Source organism: Marmota monax, unplaced genomic scaffold (assembly GCF_021218885.2).
Source record: "Marmota monax isolate L192 unplaced genomic scaffold, Marmota_monax_Labrador192_F-V1.1 WCK01_AAM20220418_F8-fsc00005, whole genome shotgun sequence".
Classification (NCBI taxonomy): Eukaryota; Metazoa; Chordata; class Mammalia; order Rodentia; family Sciuridae; genus Marmota; species Marmota monax.
Window position 1 is genome coordinate 29310707 of NW_026692254.1, and position 14903 is coordinate 29325609.

At 37.3% G+C, this 14903-nt stretch overlaps 1 protein-coding gene across 5 annotated transcripts in view; it reads left to right on the forward strand.

The window, feature by feature from the left end:
* Positions 1 to 14903, forward strand: part of Pde8a (phosphodiesterase 8A) — a 162982-nt gene that overhangs the window by 31376 nt on the left and 116703 nt on the right. Inside the window, exon 1 of one of the 5 annotated variants that reach the window (XM_058577451.1) lies at positions 9462 to 9482. The exons of 3 other annotated variants lie outside the window; for them this stretch is intronic. In XM_058577451.1, the coding sequence (XP_058433434.1) occupies positions 9474 to 9482 (9 nt within the window). In that variant the 5' untranslated portion in view covers positions 9462 to 9473. Of the gene's footprint in view, positions 1 to 9461; positions 9483 to 10937; positions 10992 to 14903 lie in introns of those variants that run through there. One more of the 5 variants, XM_058577454.1, reaches the window with a different exon arrangement.

Here is a 14903-nt window from a genome sequence, read left to right on the forward strand (position 1 = left end):
TGCACAACCTTTACCACTGATTCTAAAATGTTTTTTTAATCAAAGAAACGTTTTTTTTATCAAAGAAACGATGTACCCATTTGTAGTTGCTCTCCATTGCCTCCTGTTCCTGCCCTTTACTCAGGCCTGGCAACCACTAATCTACTTTCTGTCTCTTTGGATTTGCCAGTGGACATTTCATTTGCCAATAGACATTCATTTAAATGGAATCATTTAATTTCTGACCTTTGTGTCTGACTGTTTTCACTTTATATGATGTTTTCAAGGTTCATCCATGCTGTGGTTAGAATCAACTCTCCATTTCTTTTTAGTAGTATTAGGAGAATAGGAGTATTCCACTGAACTGATCTGTCTGTACTCTAGTCAGTCAGCACACATTAGAGAACATTTGAGTTGTTTCCAAACTTGTTATTAAATGACTTTTTACATCATTATTCTTTCATTTTTCATGTGTAATATTGCTAAATTTTGCTGAATTCTTTATGGGCTTGTACCATTTTGAATTTTTACTAGGAGCATTTCAGAAATTCTATTCTTCACTGGTCTGTGATAGAGTAGTATTTTATTATATCTCATTGTAGTTTTAGTTGACATTTTAGTTTATATTTTTCATAATCGAGTAATTGAACATCTTTTCATGTGTTTAAAAGCTGTTTGCATTCTTTTTTCTGTGAATTATCTGTTTGTATTATTCTAGATTATTTCTCTAAAGGGTTTTCATTCCCTTTTTGGCTTCCCTTTCTGAATTTACAAGTATATATTTTTCAGTTTCTTACATTCTTATTTTTACTTTAAGGTAACTTGTCATGCAAATTTAAATTTTTTATGTAATTAATTTTAATAATGTTTTCCTTATTGCTTCTGGACTTTGAGTCATAGTAGGCAACTTTTCCTTACTCTCACATTATAATATATTTACTGTTGCACTCAATGAGTTTTATTTTTCACATTTACTTCTCTGATCCCTTTGAAATTTATCTTGGCTTATTGATATGGCTGTGGAATTTTTCCCAGCACCATTTCCCCTACTAATTTAATATGCTTTATGATAAATTTCATACATAATTCTGTCCATATTTGGATTTTCTCTTCTAAGAGTCAGATATGTTTAGTGTACACCATTACAACATTGTTGTAATTATAAGGCATTTGTATATGTTTTAATAACTGTTAAGGCTAGCCCTCATTTATTTCCCTTTTCAGTTTCTCCTGCCATTCATTGCATGCTTTTTGTTTGTTTTTAACAGATGGACTTTTTAATCAGTTTGCCCACCTCCAAAAAGAAAATTGAGATTTTTATTGGGATTATGTTAAATGTATAAATTAGTACAGGGAGAACTAATACCTTGATGATGATGTGTCTTAGTATATCTTTGCAATTGTTTAGATCTGTTGTTTTACGGGAGTGTTTTTACCATAGTTGTCCTTATTAAGCTTATGCTTTAGATTTTTTTTTTTTTGCTTTTACAAGTAGGATTTTCTCTTCCATTAGATTTTTCTGATTTTCTTTTTCTAAAATAAATGAATCTTATTGATTTTTGATATGTTTATTGTATAACCTGCTAAATTTTCTGATTTATAGTAGTACTTCTTTCATCAATTCTTTAGGGTTCCCAGACATATTGTTGTAAATTGAGCTTACCTCTTTTCTAATTTTTAGATCACTAATTGTAGTCTCTTATCTAATTGCATTGGATAGTATCTCTAATACATGTTAAAAAGTAAAGAGGATAGTATTTTTAAAAATATATTTTTAGTTGTAGATGAACGTAATACCTTTATTTTATTAATTTATTTTTTATGTGGTGCTGAGGACCGAACCCAGTGCTTCACACAAGCTAGGCAAGCGCTTTATCACTGAGCTTATCACCTTAGCCCCAAGAGGATAATATTTTGATGTAAAATAGTCTTGTTTCTAATTTTGTCAAGAAAATTCTACTTTTTCTCCATGAAAATTTACCAGATTTTTATGCTGAATAAAAGGAAACAAGGAAGGAAATTATATGGAGAAAGTATTTATTTATTCATTTTGCTTCTTTTCAAAGCACTGGGTGAGATATACTCAAGAATGGTAGAAATTAATTTTGCTGTTATCCATCTCTCAACTTTGTAGTGTAATATTTTCTCAGTAGTTGGTGAATTTTCAATAGTTATTATCAACTACTGATGACAGGGAAAATATTTAGTATATTGAGGTAATAAAAAATGTGGTAGGGGGCTGGGATTGTGGCTCAGTGGTAGAGTGCTCGCCTAGCACGTGTGAGGCACTGGGTTCGATCCACAGCACCACATTAAAAAAAATAAGTGAAGTAAAGGTATTGTGTCCATCTACAACTAAAAATATGTTTTAAGAAATATGGTAGGATTCCATTACTGTCTAATTTTAATTTTGAAAATGCATAGAAAAAAAGAGGTTTAACCAAAGCTCAGAGGCATTACCTCTGAATTGCCATCTGAACACTTACTTAAGTGTTTATTTTGTCAGAGCAGGAAATACTGGAGGACTTGCACATCCTCAGCTAAATGCTTTAGTGACAGCTCAGGCTCTTGGATGAAACTAGTAACTGCAAGGGATGGGAAAGGGTAATCTTCCTGTGGGCTTGGGAAGGAAGAGAACCAGATATGGATGTGTTGAGAATCCCTGCCCAATAGAGTTTTTTTTTTTTTCCCTCTGGATGGTGGTGGGGTGCTAATTCTTTAATCTTTTTAGTTTCTTCCATGTTTGGGTTTTATTCTACTTCTATAAATTTCAGTTTGATTCCAGGCAGTTGTTCTTAAGATTTAAAATATTATTTGCAACATATCCCATATAAACATGGTTTCGTGAGTATTTCAAAACAATCACTTTAGTGAAAAATGAATTATAGGGGGCACAGAAATAGCAGTAGGCTAAAGGGCTTTTGCAGCTGTTCAAAGAGGTAGTCTTGGTTTGGTGGAAAGATGTAAGCAAACTGGGGATGTGTTCTGGAGGTAGTCTGTGGTCATGTAGACAAACTGTTTCATATAGTTTTAGGACAAAGTAAGGAGCCTATGTCGGATGTCTTCATCCAGAATGTCTAGCTATTAACAATTTTTTTGTTGTTGATTCACATTCTGGCTTAAACTCTGTATTTAATTGTAGACCACAACCCACCAGTTCAGGGGCCACACTTTCAGCAACACTGGTGTCTAGTATTTCCATCTTAGGGACAAGCCATGAATTATTTACTCATTCTCTTAGTTTTGGACATTTATGTGTTTAGCCTCCCTATCATCTTTATTTCTGTATTAGAAATAAATAATATTGGGCTGGGATTGTGGCTCAGCAGAAGAGCGCTTGCCTAGCATGAGCGGGACCTGGGTTCAATTCTCAGCACCACATAAAAATAAAGGCATTGTGTTGTGTCTATCTACACCTAAAAAATAAATATTAAAAAAAAGTTAAAAAAAGAAATAAATAATATTGCTTAGAAATTCTTACTGATACAACTATGTATGTATATCTTATAATTTCTTTAGAGTAACTCCTGGAAACAGAATAAGGATTTTGGAACATATTGACAAATTGTTCTCTAGAGAGGTTGTATCCACTTACAGAGCCATATTTTTGCCATCCCAATTAAAAAGAAACTTTTCTTGGATAGCAAGTCATCATTTGAATATGTACTTATTTGATTATAGTAAAATATTTTCATATATTTTTGGAATTATTATTTATATTTTTGCCATATATTTTGTTTATGCTCTTTGGGAAAAATTTCAGAAATTTTCTTGAAAATATTACAGGAAAAAATCTATGTAGCAAATGTGTCACAATTATGATAGTTGTCACACCATTTGGGTGATAGATATATGAGGGTTCTCAATATTATTATTTTCATGTGTGTTTGGAAACTTTCATTTAAACAAGACTCTAAGTTCTTTGGAGCGCTTTTTTTTTTTTGGTGGGGGGCTGTTTTCTTTGGCTTCTCTGTGGCGAGTGTTGTCTTCTTGGGCCCTTTTACTGGTACACTTTAGATGGTGTGATCTTTACCAGAAAAAGCCATAAAAGACAGGAAGAGGGGCTGGGGATATGGCTCAGTGGTAGCGTACTCGCCTAGCATGCGTGAGGCACTGGGTTCGATTCTCAGCACCACATAAAAATAAAATAAAGATATTGTGTCCACCTAAAACTAAAAAATAAATTAAAAAAAGACAGGAAGAAGTCAAAGGAGGAGGCTTATTATTACCTTCTTATTTAAAATGTCCATGGTCATTTGTAAATTATATGTTCTCTTTCAGGTACAAATTTTGAAGCATACCAGCTACATAAACTTGCTACTAAATCAACTTTCTACTCTTCTAGATCCTGAGTCCATGTTTTGTACCCCATCTTCCAAGGCATTTACCAGAGTTATGATTTCAGTCAATTTCTCCTTATAATATTCACAGCTCTGGGCTGTTGAAAAAACAAACAAAACAAAAAAGAAAAAAAAAACTTTTAAAATTTTGAATTAATTTTAGGCTTATTAGAAGAGTTTTGAAAAAATATAGTATAAATACTTCCTGCATTCTCTTTACTGATATTACTGAAATGGTATTTTACTATCTTTTATTGTATCTGTATCCATATTATTATTTTGGACCATTTGAAAATGAATATATATGATGTCCTTTTATAGTCCTTAAGTGTATATTTCTTAAAAACAAGGATATACTGTTATCAATACAGCTGTCAAAATCATGAAATTAGCACTGTTATCTAATTCACAGACCTTATTCAAATTTGCCATTTGTCTCACTAATTTCCTTTATGGCTCCTAAGTCTGAATATTTGTGTCCCCTCTGTAAAATTTATATGTTGGGCCAATGCAGTTGTATTAAGAAGTGCAGCCTTGGACTGTGGTTATAGCTCAGTGGTAGAGCACTTGCCTCACACGTGTGAGGCCCTGGGTTTGATCCTCAGCACTACTTAAAAATAAATAAAAATAAAGATATTGTGTCCATCTACAACTTTTATATATATATATATATATATATATATATATATATATATAGTATATTTATATATAAAATATATACATTTATATATTATATTTTTATGTATTCTATTCTATATGATTGATATATATATATATATATATATATAATATATGTATAATAGAAGTGCAGCTTTTAGGAGGTGATTAGGAAATGAGGATGGGATTTGTGCCTTTACAGAAGAGACAGACCTTACCCCAGACTCTGAATCTGCTAACATCTTGATCTTGGATTTTTCCACTCTCCAGAACTGTGAGCAGTAAATTTATATTGTTTATAAATTATCAGTTTAAGACACAAGTTGAGCACCACTTATTCAAAATACTTAGGACCAGAGAAGTTTTTCAGATTTTGGATTTTTTTAAATTTTGGAATATTTATATAGACTTCACCTTTTTGAGGGCTGTTATTATTATTACTATTTGTATGTGTGGGGAGTATGCATGTACATGGTGTTAAGGATCAAACCTAGGGCTCTGTGCATGCTAGGCAAGTACTCTACTGCAGAGCTACAGCCCAAACCCTTATTTAAAAAAAAAAAAAAGAATTTTTTTTTCTTTCTTTTTGAGACAGGGTCTGTTATGATGTTCTGATGGCCTCAAATTCCTGGGCTCATGTGATCCTCGTGTTCCAGCTTCCTTAGTGGCTTAGTGGCTTCCTTAGGCACATGCCACTAGGCCCAACTTGGATTTTAGATTCTTGGCTTAGGGATGCTTAGCCTGTATTTTGTTAAAGCAGCACAAACTAATATAATAGCAAAAGAAAAATATTATTATTTTCTGATCCAGGGTTCCAGTCCAGGATTATGCATTTAATTGTTGTGTCATTTTAGGTTTTAGTCTGAGACAGTTCCTCAGGATTTATCCATTGAGATCTGAGCATTTTTGAAGAGCACAGACCAGGTGTTTTGTATAGTTTTTCTTATGTTAGCTCTGTCTGATGTTTTCTCACTATAGATTCAGTTTGTACACTTTGGGCAGGAATGTCACAGAGGTGACATTCTGTCACCTCAATGTATCATAGCAGAAGGTCCCTTCTGTCTGTTGGTTCTATTACTGATGATGTTCCCTGTGGTCACTGGATTAGAATGGGCTTTTTCAGGTTTCCTCTTGTTTTTCCCTTCTGAAATGAATAAATATCTCGGGGGAGGGAATAATTTGAGACTATGTAAATACCTCTTAATTTTTTAAACTTCTACAACTAGTTTTAGTATTCATTGATTTTTGCCTGAAACAAAACCATGATGATTACCAAATGGTGAGTTTTAACTCCTGGGAAGCACTTTTTGACAGCTTGTTTTTTAGCTACATGGTGTCTGTCTCAAGTCTTTTATGGTTGAGATACACAGCAGCTTTATGGAGAAGAGCAGCGAGGTCTTAACAGTGGTTCAGACTCATGGTTGCTTCACCTGTCTTACATCTCCTTCGAGAAGATTTAATATTGAGTTCAGGTCTCACCCCCTGCTTGATAGATTGGATACTGTTTGCCTCTGCCCATCTGCTGTCCTCTAGCTCACTCCTAATTTTGGTCCACTGCCAAGTTGAATGCAGGGCATTGGTGGAGGGGTGTGACTTGTTTTTCAAGTGTTCAGGAAAAGAGGAGAGCCCAGCAAGAAGGAACATGGTAATACTAAACGTGTGTGTGTGTGTGTGTGTTTTTTAAATGATATCTGTGACACAGATCATATCAAGTAGAATAAATTAGCCAAGCCTTCTTTTTTCAGAAGGGGCTTCAGTATTGTAGCGTGTCATGGAGTCTATATAAGAGTCAAGAGAAGATTTGTTCGTTTTGTTGAATGGAAAAATATATGAATATATTTACACACTAAAGGGCAAAGTCATTAGAGGAAAACAAATGATCAAGATAGAGTTATTTTGAGGGATCTCTGAAAAGGTAAGCCTAGGTGGTAAGATTAACTCTTGAGCTAGAAGGAGGACGCTTATTTTAGGAAAACATTGTAAAGAAAGAATTGAATGCCGTTATTTTTGTAGGTGATACACAGGCAAGAAGTTACTGCATGGTTTCCTCATTTTTTTTCTTTGTGAAATAGGAGTGAGATCATATTCTTAGAGTAAAGGAGTACAGGAGGACATCATTGGTTAGGGAGAGTGTTATGAAGACTAAGTACATTGTTGGAGCTCATCAAAGGATTTCCAGGCAGCTGGTAACAGAGACCATGAATTCTTCATGGCCTTGGTCCATAAGGCCACGTGATTTTCTCCAGCAGTGCTCAGCAGCCTGGGTGTAGAAGCAGAGGAAATGAACAGGAAGGTTGATTGAGGGTTGTTGCTTTGCCACATATTGTGGAAGCAGGAGAGCAGAAGGTGGAACGAAAGAGTATGGGAGAGGTGGTTGAGTAAGGTATCATAGTTTGAGACTCCAAGGTCTATAAAGATTGGGGAGTTGGGCTGGGAGGAGAGAATACAAGTGAAAGGATTGGCCGTCTGAGAATTAATAGGGAAAGAATAGGGTTCAGGATTGTCAGCAGGATAGATAAGTTGGTCAGAGACTAGGATTTAGAGTTAAAATTTCCAGTGTGGGACACTTTTGGGTTGTGAGGGTTCCAAGTGAAGTGGGGTGGAGTTGAAGATTACTGAGGTGGGATGAAACTTGTTGACATTGCTGGCTGGACAGTGACACCACCAAGTTGATGGCAGGGCATTGGTGGAGGGGCATGATTGTTCCAAGTGTTCAGAAAAGGAGGAGAGTCAAATAAGAATGAATATTATATACAAATAGCACAAACAACCTTCAACACAGGTGGAATTTTGGCTGCCAAGGAATCAAGGATCATTGGATCTGGAGACTTGCTGGAGCTGGCTTTTGTCTATAGCCAGAAGTTGGTAATTGGGTAGTTATATCATTTCTTTTTCCTATAGCAGTCTTCCTTTCCCTCCCTTCTCTACCTGGCCCACTCCAGCTAGCCCTTAAAGAATGAGCTGTGAGATCACCTTTTCCAGGAAATCTTTCTTGCCCCCTGTGGTCTGTCTCTCTATCCCCATCACTCCTCATGCTTTCCTCTAACTTAGCAGGAAGCACACTCTGTCATCATCACTGTTCTTGCCTCATTGAGACTGTAACTTCCCTGTCTTTGCATTCTTTGCATATATTTGGCTAAATAGTATGAAATTGTCATTTAGTAAGTAAATTTGTTCCAGTTTGTTATCCCTCTGCCTAATAGGCAACTTTCCTTTGTCAGTTCATCTTCAGTCTTAGTTTCTGAAGTCTCATGCTCCATTCTTAGTTTTGCTTTAGCCAAGTTCCATGCAGATAAACAGAGAAGTTTCTTTCTCCGTGACCAACAAACATTCATGTGGAACAGTCAACCTATTCAACCCTGCTTAGGGTTTTGTTTTGTTGACTTCCTTTTCTTCTGCATTTTTCTCTATTCTGTAGAAAGGGCCAAAAGAAACTTTGTACTCAGTCTTCCCCTGTTGCCCCAGTTTCTCAGCTCTTTGTCCATGGGTTTCATCCTCCTGTTGATTCTTACTGAGTTATCTAAGTGCCACATAGAAATCAGGACTCAGTCTAGTATTCTCCTTCTGGTGTGTCCCATCCCATGCTGGAGTCTGTTGGCTTAAATGTCTTGATGGGGCTGCTGTTGCTTCTGTGCTTGTCATTCACTCTTTTCAAAAGTGACTTTAGATTACCAGTTGTTCTAGATACAGTTTTCCAGAAACTTAATCATCTGCATGCATTATACATTAAAAAGAGCACTGAACAACAGCATATCCAGATTTCAGGTTTATCTAAAATAATAGTAAAACATTTCCCTTTATTAGTTGGGGGAGACATGCTGTGTGTAAATCAGGTAAGTTAGTTTGGGCATTTTCAGTAGATTCCTGTTCCCCTTCCTAGCTGATCTTCTCAAGAGTTGGTTGTTCTTGTTTTTGTGGTCACCAAGAAGGTAATGTAAGAATGCTCTTCACTGTAAGTTATGCATCAGATCTCTTCTCCTTGAAGACAGATGAATTCTGGTTGCAGGCTTCTTCCCATCCCTCATCCTGCTACCCCTCTGAATTGGACCTTCCATTTTGAGGGGCCCTCCCTGAAGTCAGTTCCCTGAGATGACCTACTTTCATGAGGAGCTTGCTTTAAGAATGTCCTCCTCTTTCGGGAGCAGGGTTCCTCAAAGCCACCATTTCCAGGTGTTCATGGGGCCCTGTCCTAGCCATGCATTTTTCTTTTTCCAGGGCCAATTCTATAATTGTAGCATGATTAGTGACATTTAAAGAAAGAAACCCCATGAACCGATTTCACTTAAGTTGTCTGGTCTGCTGAGCACTCGCATCCACCAGAAATGCTTCTTACTCCCCTCCTCCTCCCTTTTTAGACTCTGGTAATCCTTTAGCAGGTTAATCTGAGTTTATATTTAGATGAAAGTTATCCATTAACAGAAAAGTCTGAAACTGAAGAGGGGTTGACAGCCTTGAAGGTTTACAGGCCGTGTTTAGACCAAAAAGTCTTTCCAGAACATGGGGACTGTAAGTATCTATTTTGGTAGATAGTATGCAGGAGCATCAGATCAGCCTCAGAAAGCTGGGAACTTCTAGAAATTCAGGCCAGAACAATATGTCCTACCTTCATGCTTCAGGCTTTGACCCCAGTGGGTCTCAAACCTTTCTGATGCTGGTGTGTGTGTTTGTGTGTGTGTGTATCACAGAACCCCACAGTCTGCTTTGCCCCATTCCACCCTTCCCATCTGTTACCAACTGCAGCAATTCCAACGTATCTGAATATGTGCAGACTTTGTGGGAACTCTGTACCATTGAATGCCAGGCTCCAAATATCGAATTAGAGTCCTCTGAACCAGTGTTTGTCAAACTGCCCACTAATGAGTCATGACATCAGGTTAGCAGGTTATATCTAGTACTATTGTTCTGGTTACTATTGCTACGAAACAAACCACCCCAAACTGAGTGGCATTAAACCATAGCTATTTTATTATACTCATGGATTCTGTGGGTCAGGAATTTGGGCAGGGCATAATAGGGAATAGTTTACTTGTACCATGATAACAGTGTGTGTGTGTGTGTGTGGGGGGGGAGTATTGTGGAATCATTTGGAGACTGTTTGATACACATTTCTGGTGCCTGTGCTGGGGAACCTTGAAGGCTGATTAGATCAGCTGGGACTGATGGCCAGTGCCTGTAGTTAGCCTCTTCACATTGTTGGGGCTTCTCATAGCTTGGTGGCTGGGTTCCAAGGAAGCCTCTAGAGAGCTAGCTTTTCAAGAGCCCAGGGTATATATTTACATGACACTTAATAACCTTGCTTAAGAAGTCACATGATCTTGATTGGTAGGAGCTTACCCATATTCCAGGAGAGGGACATAGGTTCCCACCTTTCAATGGGTGTAGGGTCAAAACATTTGCAGGTGTTTTGAAAACTGTTAACTTTATTTTAAAACAAGATAGAATATGAAATAACAGTGCTTCATGTGTAGTACAAATAAGTATTATAAGACTTGCATTTCAATTGTAATATGTGTCTGTATATTCCCGTTTTTCTTACTATCGACAAAAAAATTTTTAATTGCTTAACTATAGCTAATTTGGTTTATGAATGCCAGCTTTTAATCTCTTGGTACTTTAATTAATTGATTACAACCAAAAACCACTTAGTAGCAAAGATCATAGGTATTGATTGTTCTTACAAGTAAAGATGAGAACCTAAGGAATTGGTTGGATACTTTTGCTGGGACAAAAGAAGGACCTCTCTTTTTTGGACCCATTTTCCTTGCCCACTAGGAAGCCTTCAAGGCTCTGTTGGACCAGACTTGGAGATTCTTTGCATTGCAGAACAGGCTGGGGTGCAGACCAGCAGTCACAATGTACCTCAATTTTGGCCTAATCTTTGCCAGTTTCCTAAAAGCATAGCAAACAGATGTGAAATAAGAAGGGCATAATTCTTTTTTGCAGGCAATCCAAAATTCTGGAAGCATCTGGAAGCAGAATCATGACCCATAATAGACAGCACCCTGCCTGAAGAAGGTGGTGTTTGTGGTAAAACAATTTCCAGAAAATTGGTGTGGAAACTGAAAGAAAATATTGAGATTGAGGTCTGTTAGAGAAGACATACTTGTTGTCAAAACTGTTGCCTACCATGTATGAGGCACTGGATTTGATCCTCAGCACCACATAAAAATTAGTAAATAAAATAAAGTTATTGTGTCCATCTACAACTAAAAATTTTTTTAAAAAAATGTTTGTCAAGTTGAAGACTATGCAAAGGTAATCTGGAAAGGACATCATTCTGGTATTTCATTTAGGCAACCTAGCCTTCAAACTCTTTGTAAACAATGGATGACATTTTGTCATTTTTTTTTGTTTGTTTTAACCATAGGTAGAAGGATTCTCCCCAAACCAGGATTCTTTTCGAATGTCCTAACTTTCCATTAAAAGACATTTTCCCAATAAGTTAGTGTTGGCTATAGTGAGAATCTTATATTTCTCTTACTGCCATTCTCTTCCCTGCATACCTTGTATTTATTTGAAAGTCCTTCAGGTCTGTTCTGTTCTCATGAGTCTTTGTTTGTTTGTTTAAAATAACTTTGTTTAAAACTTTAGAGTATCATTCAAAAATTTACAAAGACAATGGGCAGTTTCCTCCCTGCCCATTTTTTTAAACCAGAGACTATTTTCTGTGTTTATAACATCCATTATGTTTTTCCTTATATCCTTCATTTTCTTCCCAGATATATAGCATTTTACTTCCATTTACTGCTTTTGTGCTACTGAATTGTTTGTGTTTGTGAGAGAGAGGTGGGGAAGGGAGAGGGAGAGGGAGATGTGCTGAGTGAAATTAGAAGATACAGTAGTAAAATGCAGCATATAAAACCTGGAGATAGAAACTTTTTTGGTGCCTGGCTCCACTGGACAGTCCTGCCAAGCCGTTGCCAGAGCATTTTGAAGCTGCATATTCTGTCATTGTTCATCTCTGAGGGTTAGAACTGTCAGTGAGGACTCTTCAGCTACAACCAAAAGCATTTATTGCTAAGATGCTACTTACTTTTCTTACATTACAAGAATTCTTGAGGAGTGAAGTTAAGAATGGTGATTTGGGCACTCCTGGGACAACTTCTCTCTGGGTATCAGGTGGTAGTCATGTTTTCAAACATCATTTACTCACATGGCAATGTCAAAGGCAGGCAGGGAGACTCTTACTTTTAACAGGGAGGAAGAAGTTTCTCATAAAACCTTTTCCCTGTCAGCAGCCCTTCCCTCCTGTCCTACTGCCCAGGGGTTCTGCACACTGATGCTCTGCTGCAGAGAAGGCTGAGCAGAAGCATCTAGTGGTCTCTGCTGCTATCAAAGGTGAGGGTGAAGAAAAGAATGCAGCTAAGTGACCTTTAGAGGCTGTCACAGGTGTGATTCTCCCTGATGTGGGGCTCTAGCCTCTCCTGTTATTCCACAGGTGAGCTCTAGCTGTACTGAGCTCACGTCTGTTTGAGCTCTTTCCTTTGTGATATCCTAGAGATGTTTCAGAATAGCTCCTATGACTCTGCCTGAGTTTTGGCTCCTGCTGTGTCTTCAGTTCTTTGAACCTGTGCTGTGGTTTTTCTTGCCTCCCTATCCCTAGCCACAGTCACTGGTTTTCCTCTCCTGTGACAGGCAAGAATTAGTCACTCACTTTCAGCACTGGCAATGATCAGAGTGGTGGATGTAGGATCAGCTCTGCCTGTGAGCTATCTAGGAGTATCCGAAATGAACTTTATTGTTTTAACCTGGCATTTGTGCCTGGACACTTAAGTGCTCACCTGACTGCAGCATTCTATCATCTGACCCCACCCGCTCTGCAGCCTCATCTAATATGGAATCTTCCATCTCAACCACACTTGGCCTTGTAACTGAGCTTCCCCCGAACTCCATGCCTTTGCACATAATGTTTTCTCTTTCTAGAATGTTCTTTATACCTATCAGAGCCCTGTTTTTTCTTCAAAATTTACCTCAACAGGCATCACTTTACTGAAAATTTTTGTGATTTTTATTCTTTCCTTTAGGCAAAGTTAATTAGTTACCTCTCAGTCTCATACTGTACAAGTTTTTGTTGTTAAACATTCACAAAATGTTGTAATTGTCTGCTTATTCTTTTAATCTTTCTATATTTATCTTCTGTAAGATGGGGATCCATATTTTTATTTCTATAATTTAATACTCTGTAGGCTTATTTCATAAAAGGTACTCTATAAGTATTTGTTGAAATGAATGACAATTTCACATCTGAATCTGCTGATTTAATAGCTTTTTATTCTCCTTAGATAGGAAGTTAATATATATTAAAATATTCAGTTATTTAAAACTGAACCTGATAGCCTATTACTTTCTTACTTGGCAGACTAGACTGAGGCCTACCCTGGATTAGCAGCTAGCCTAAGGCCACGTGATAATGAGAGGCGGGGCTGGGACCAGACTTCCAGATCTTCATCTCTTATCCCTTACCTTCCAGTTGTTAACACCATCTAACTAGCTAGATGAGGGAGATTTGTTATTAGAAATGGCGTGTGGTTGTCAAAGGCTTGTTTTTTTCCTTCCTCTCTCCTGTGCTTTTGAAACTCTACTGGACTTTTCTCTGCCTCTCTGCTTGCCAGAGTCCCGTCTAGCGTTCTGTTCCCAACCTGATTACTGCCTTTTCTGACCATCTCAATTAAAATCTCCTGCAACCTCTTCTGGGTTTCCACAGCTGGTTAACACATGAGGCTGTGCAGTACAGTGACTGAGTGAGCCTTGTGGGGCACCAACGCCTGGGTCCAAGTTCCATACCCCTGCCTACTAACAGTGTGACAGGTTAGCCTCTCAGAGTCTGCTTCCAGATCTATGATTAGGAGTAATAATAACAGCTCCTACTTTACAGGATTGATATACAGTAAACAAACAGACATCATGGGCTATCATTATTGGTGGTGACTTGCTTGATGACTTGCTGGAGGCTGATTACTGGCCTTGTCTCATTCCAGGTCTTGTGCCTGATTGCTGGTTTGCTGAATCAGGGTTACCCAGTTTTGTAAGGCACATATCCCAACCCTCAAACACTTGTTAGAATATTTTTGTAAATAACATTTACTTATAATTTTGTTCCTTGGCATATGCTAGTGCTTTGCCATCTGGAGGTTTATTCATTTGTGTAGGGGATGTTTCTTTGAAAAAGTTGTTTCTAAGGTCTGCTGAGGGAAAGAACAGAATGTTTTCTCTCCTTGCTTCACAGCTACAGCCAGCTTTGCAGTTCCTTGCTTGTATAGCTCTAAGTCTCTCCTAATTAAGGAAATGGATTAGAAAAGACAGCCTAATGAAAACTCAGACTGCAGGCAGTCTGTACAAGTCCACTTGCTTGACATCACAGCTCAAGCTCACCTGTTGATGTGAAAAGGAGTGGTCTGTAATTATCTTGACTGTCTCTCTGATTAATGACCTGTAGAGACCGTTCACCAACAGTATGAGACTGGGACCATTTTGTTTGGATTTTATCCATCTTGTAAATGAGAAACCAGGAAAATACAGCATATTTATTATGGAGGGAACAAAGGTCATGGAAACAGTAACTTTTAAAAAGAACTCTTGGTTACCTAACTTTTAAAGACCTATGTCTGCTTAGTTTATTTCTAAAGGACTGTGGAATAAACCCCTCATTTTCTCTGATTTACAAGGAAACTAAAATGTGGAAAATTTGATCTTTAAGGGGCATGACTTCTGGTTTATGGGGTTGTTTATTTTAAAGTTTAACATTTCAGTGTCTTATGATACTCTTGGTTAAAAGGACATTCTCTTGAATATCAGGAAGCAATTAAAATTGTAATTTAGATCTGTATGTCCAAGAAAAGACCCAGTTTTAACTGAGAATAAAATCATGGGGATAAATTTGATTTCTGTGCATTGAAAAAAAAGGGGATATGTGTTTGTATGTTAACA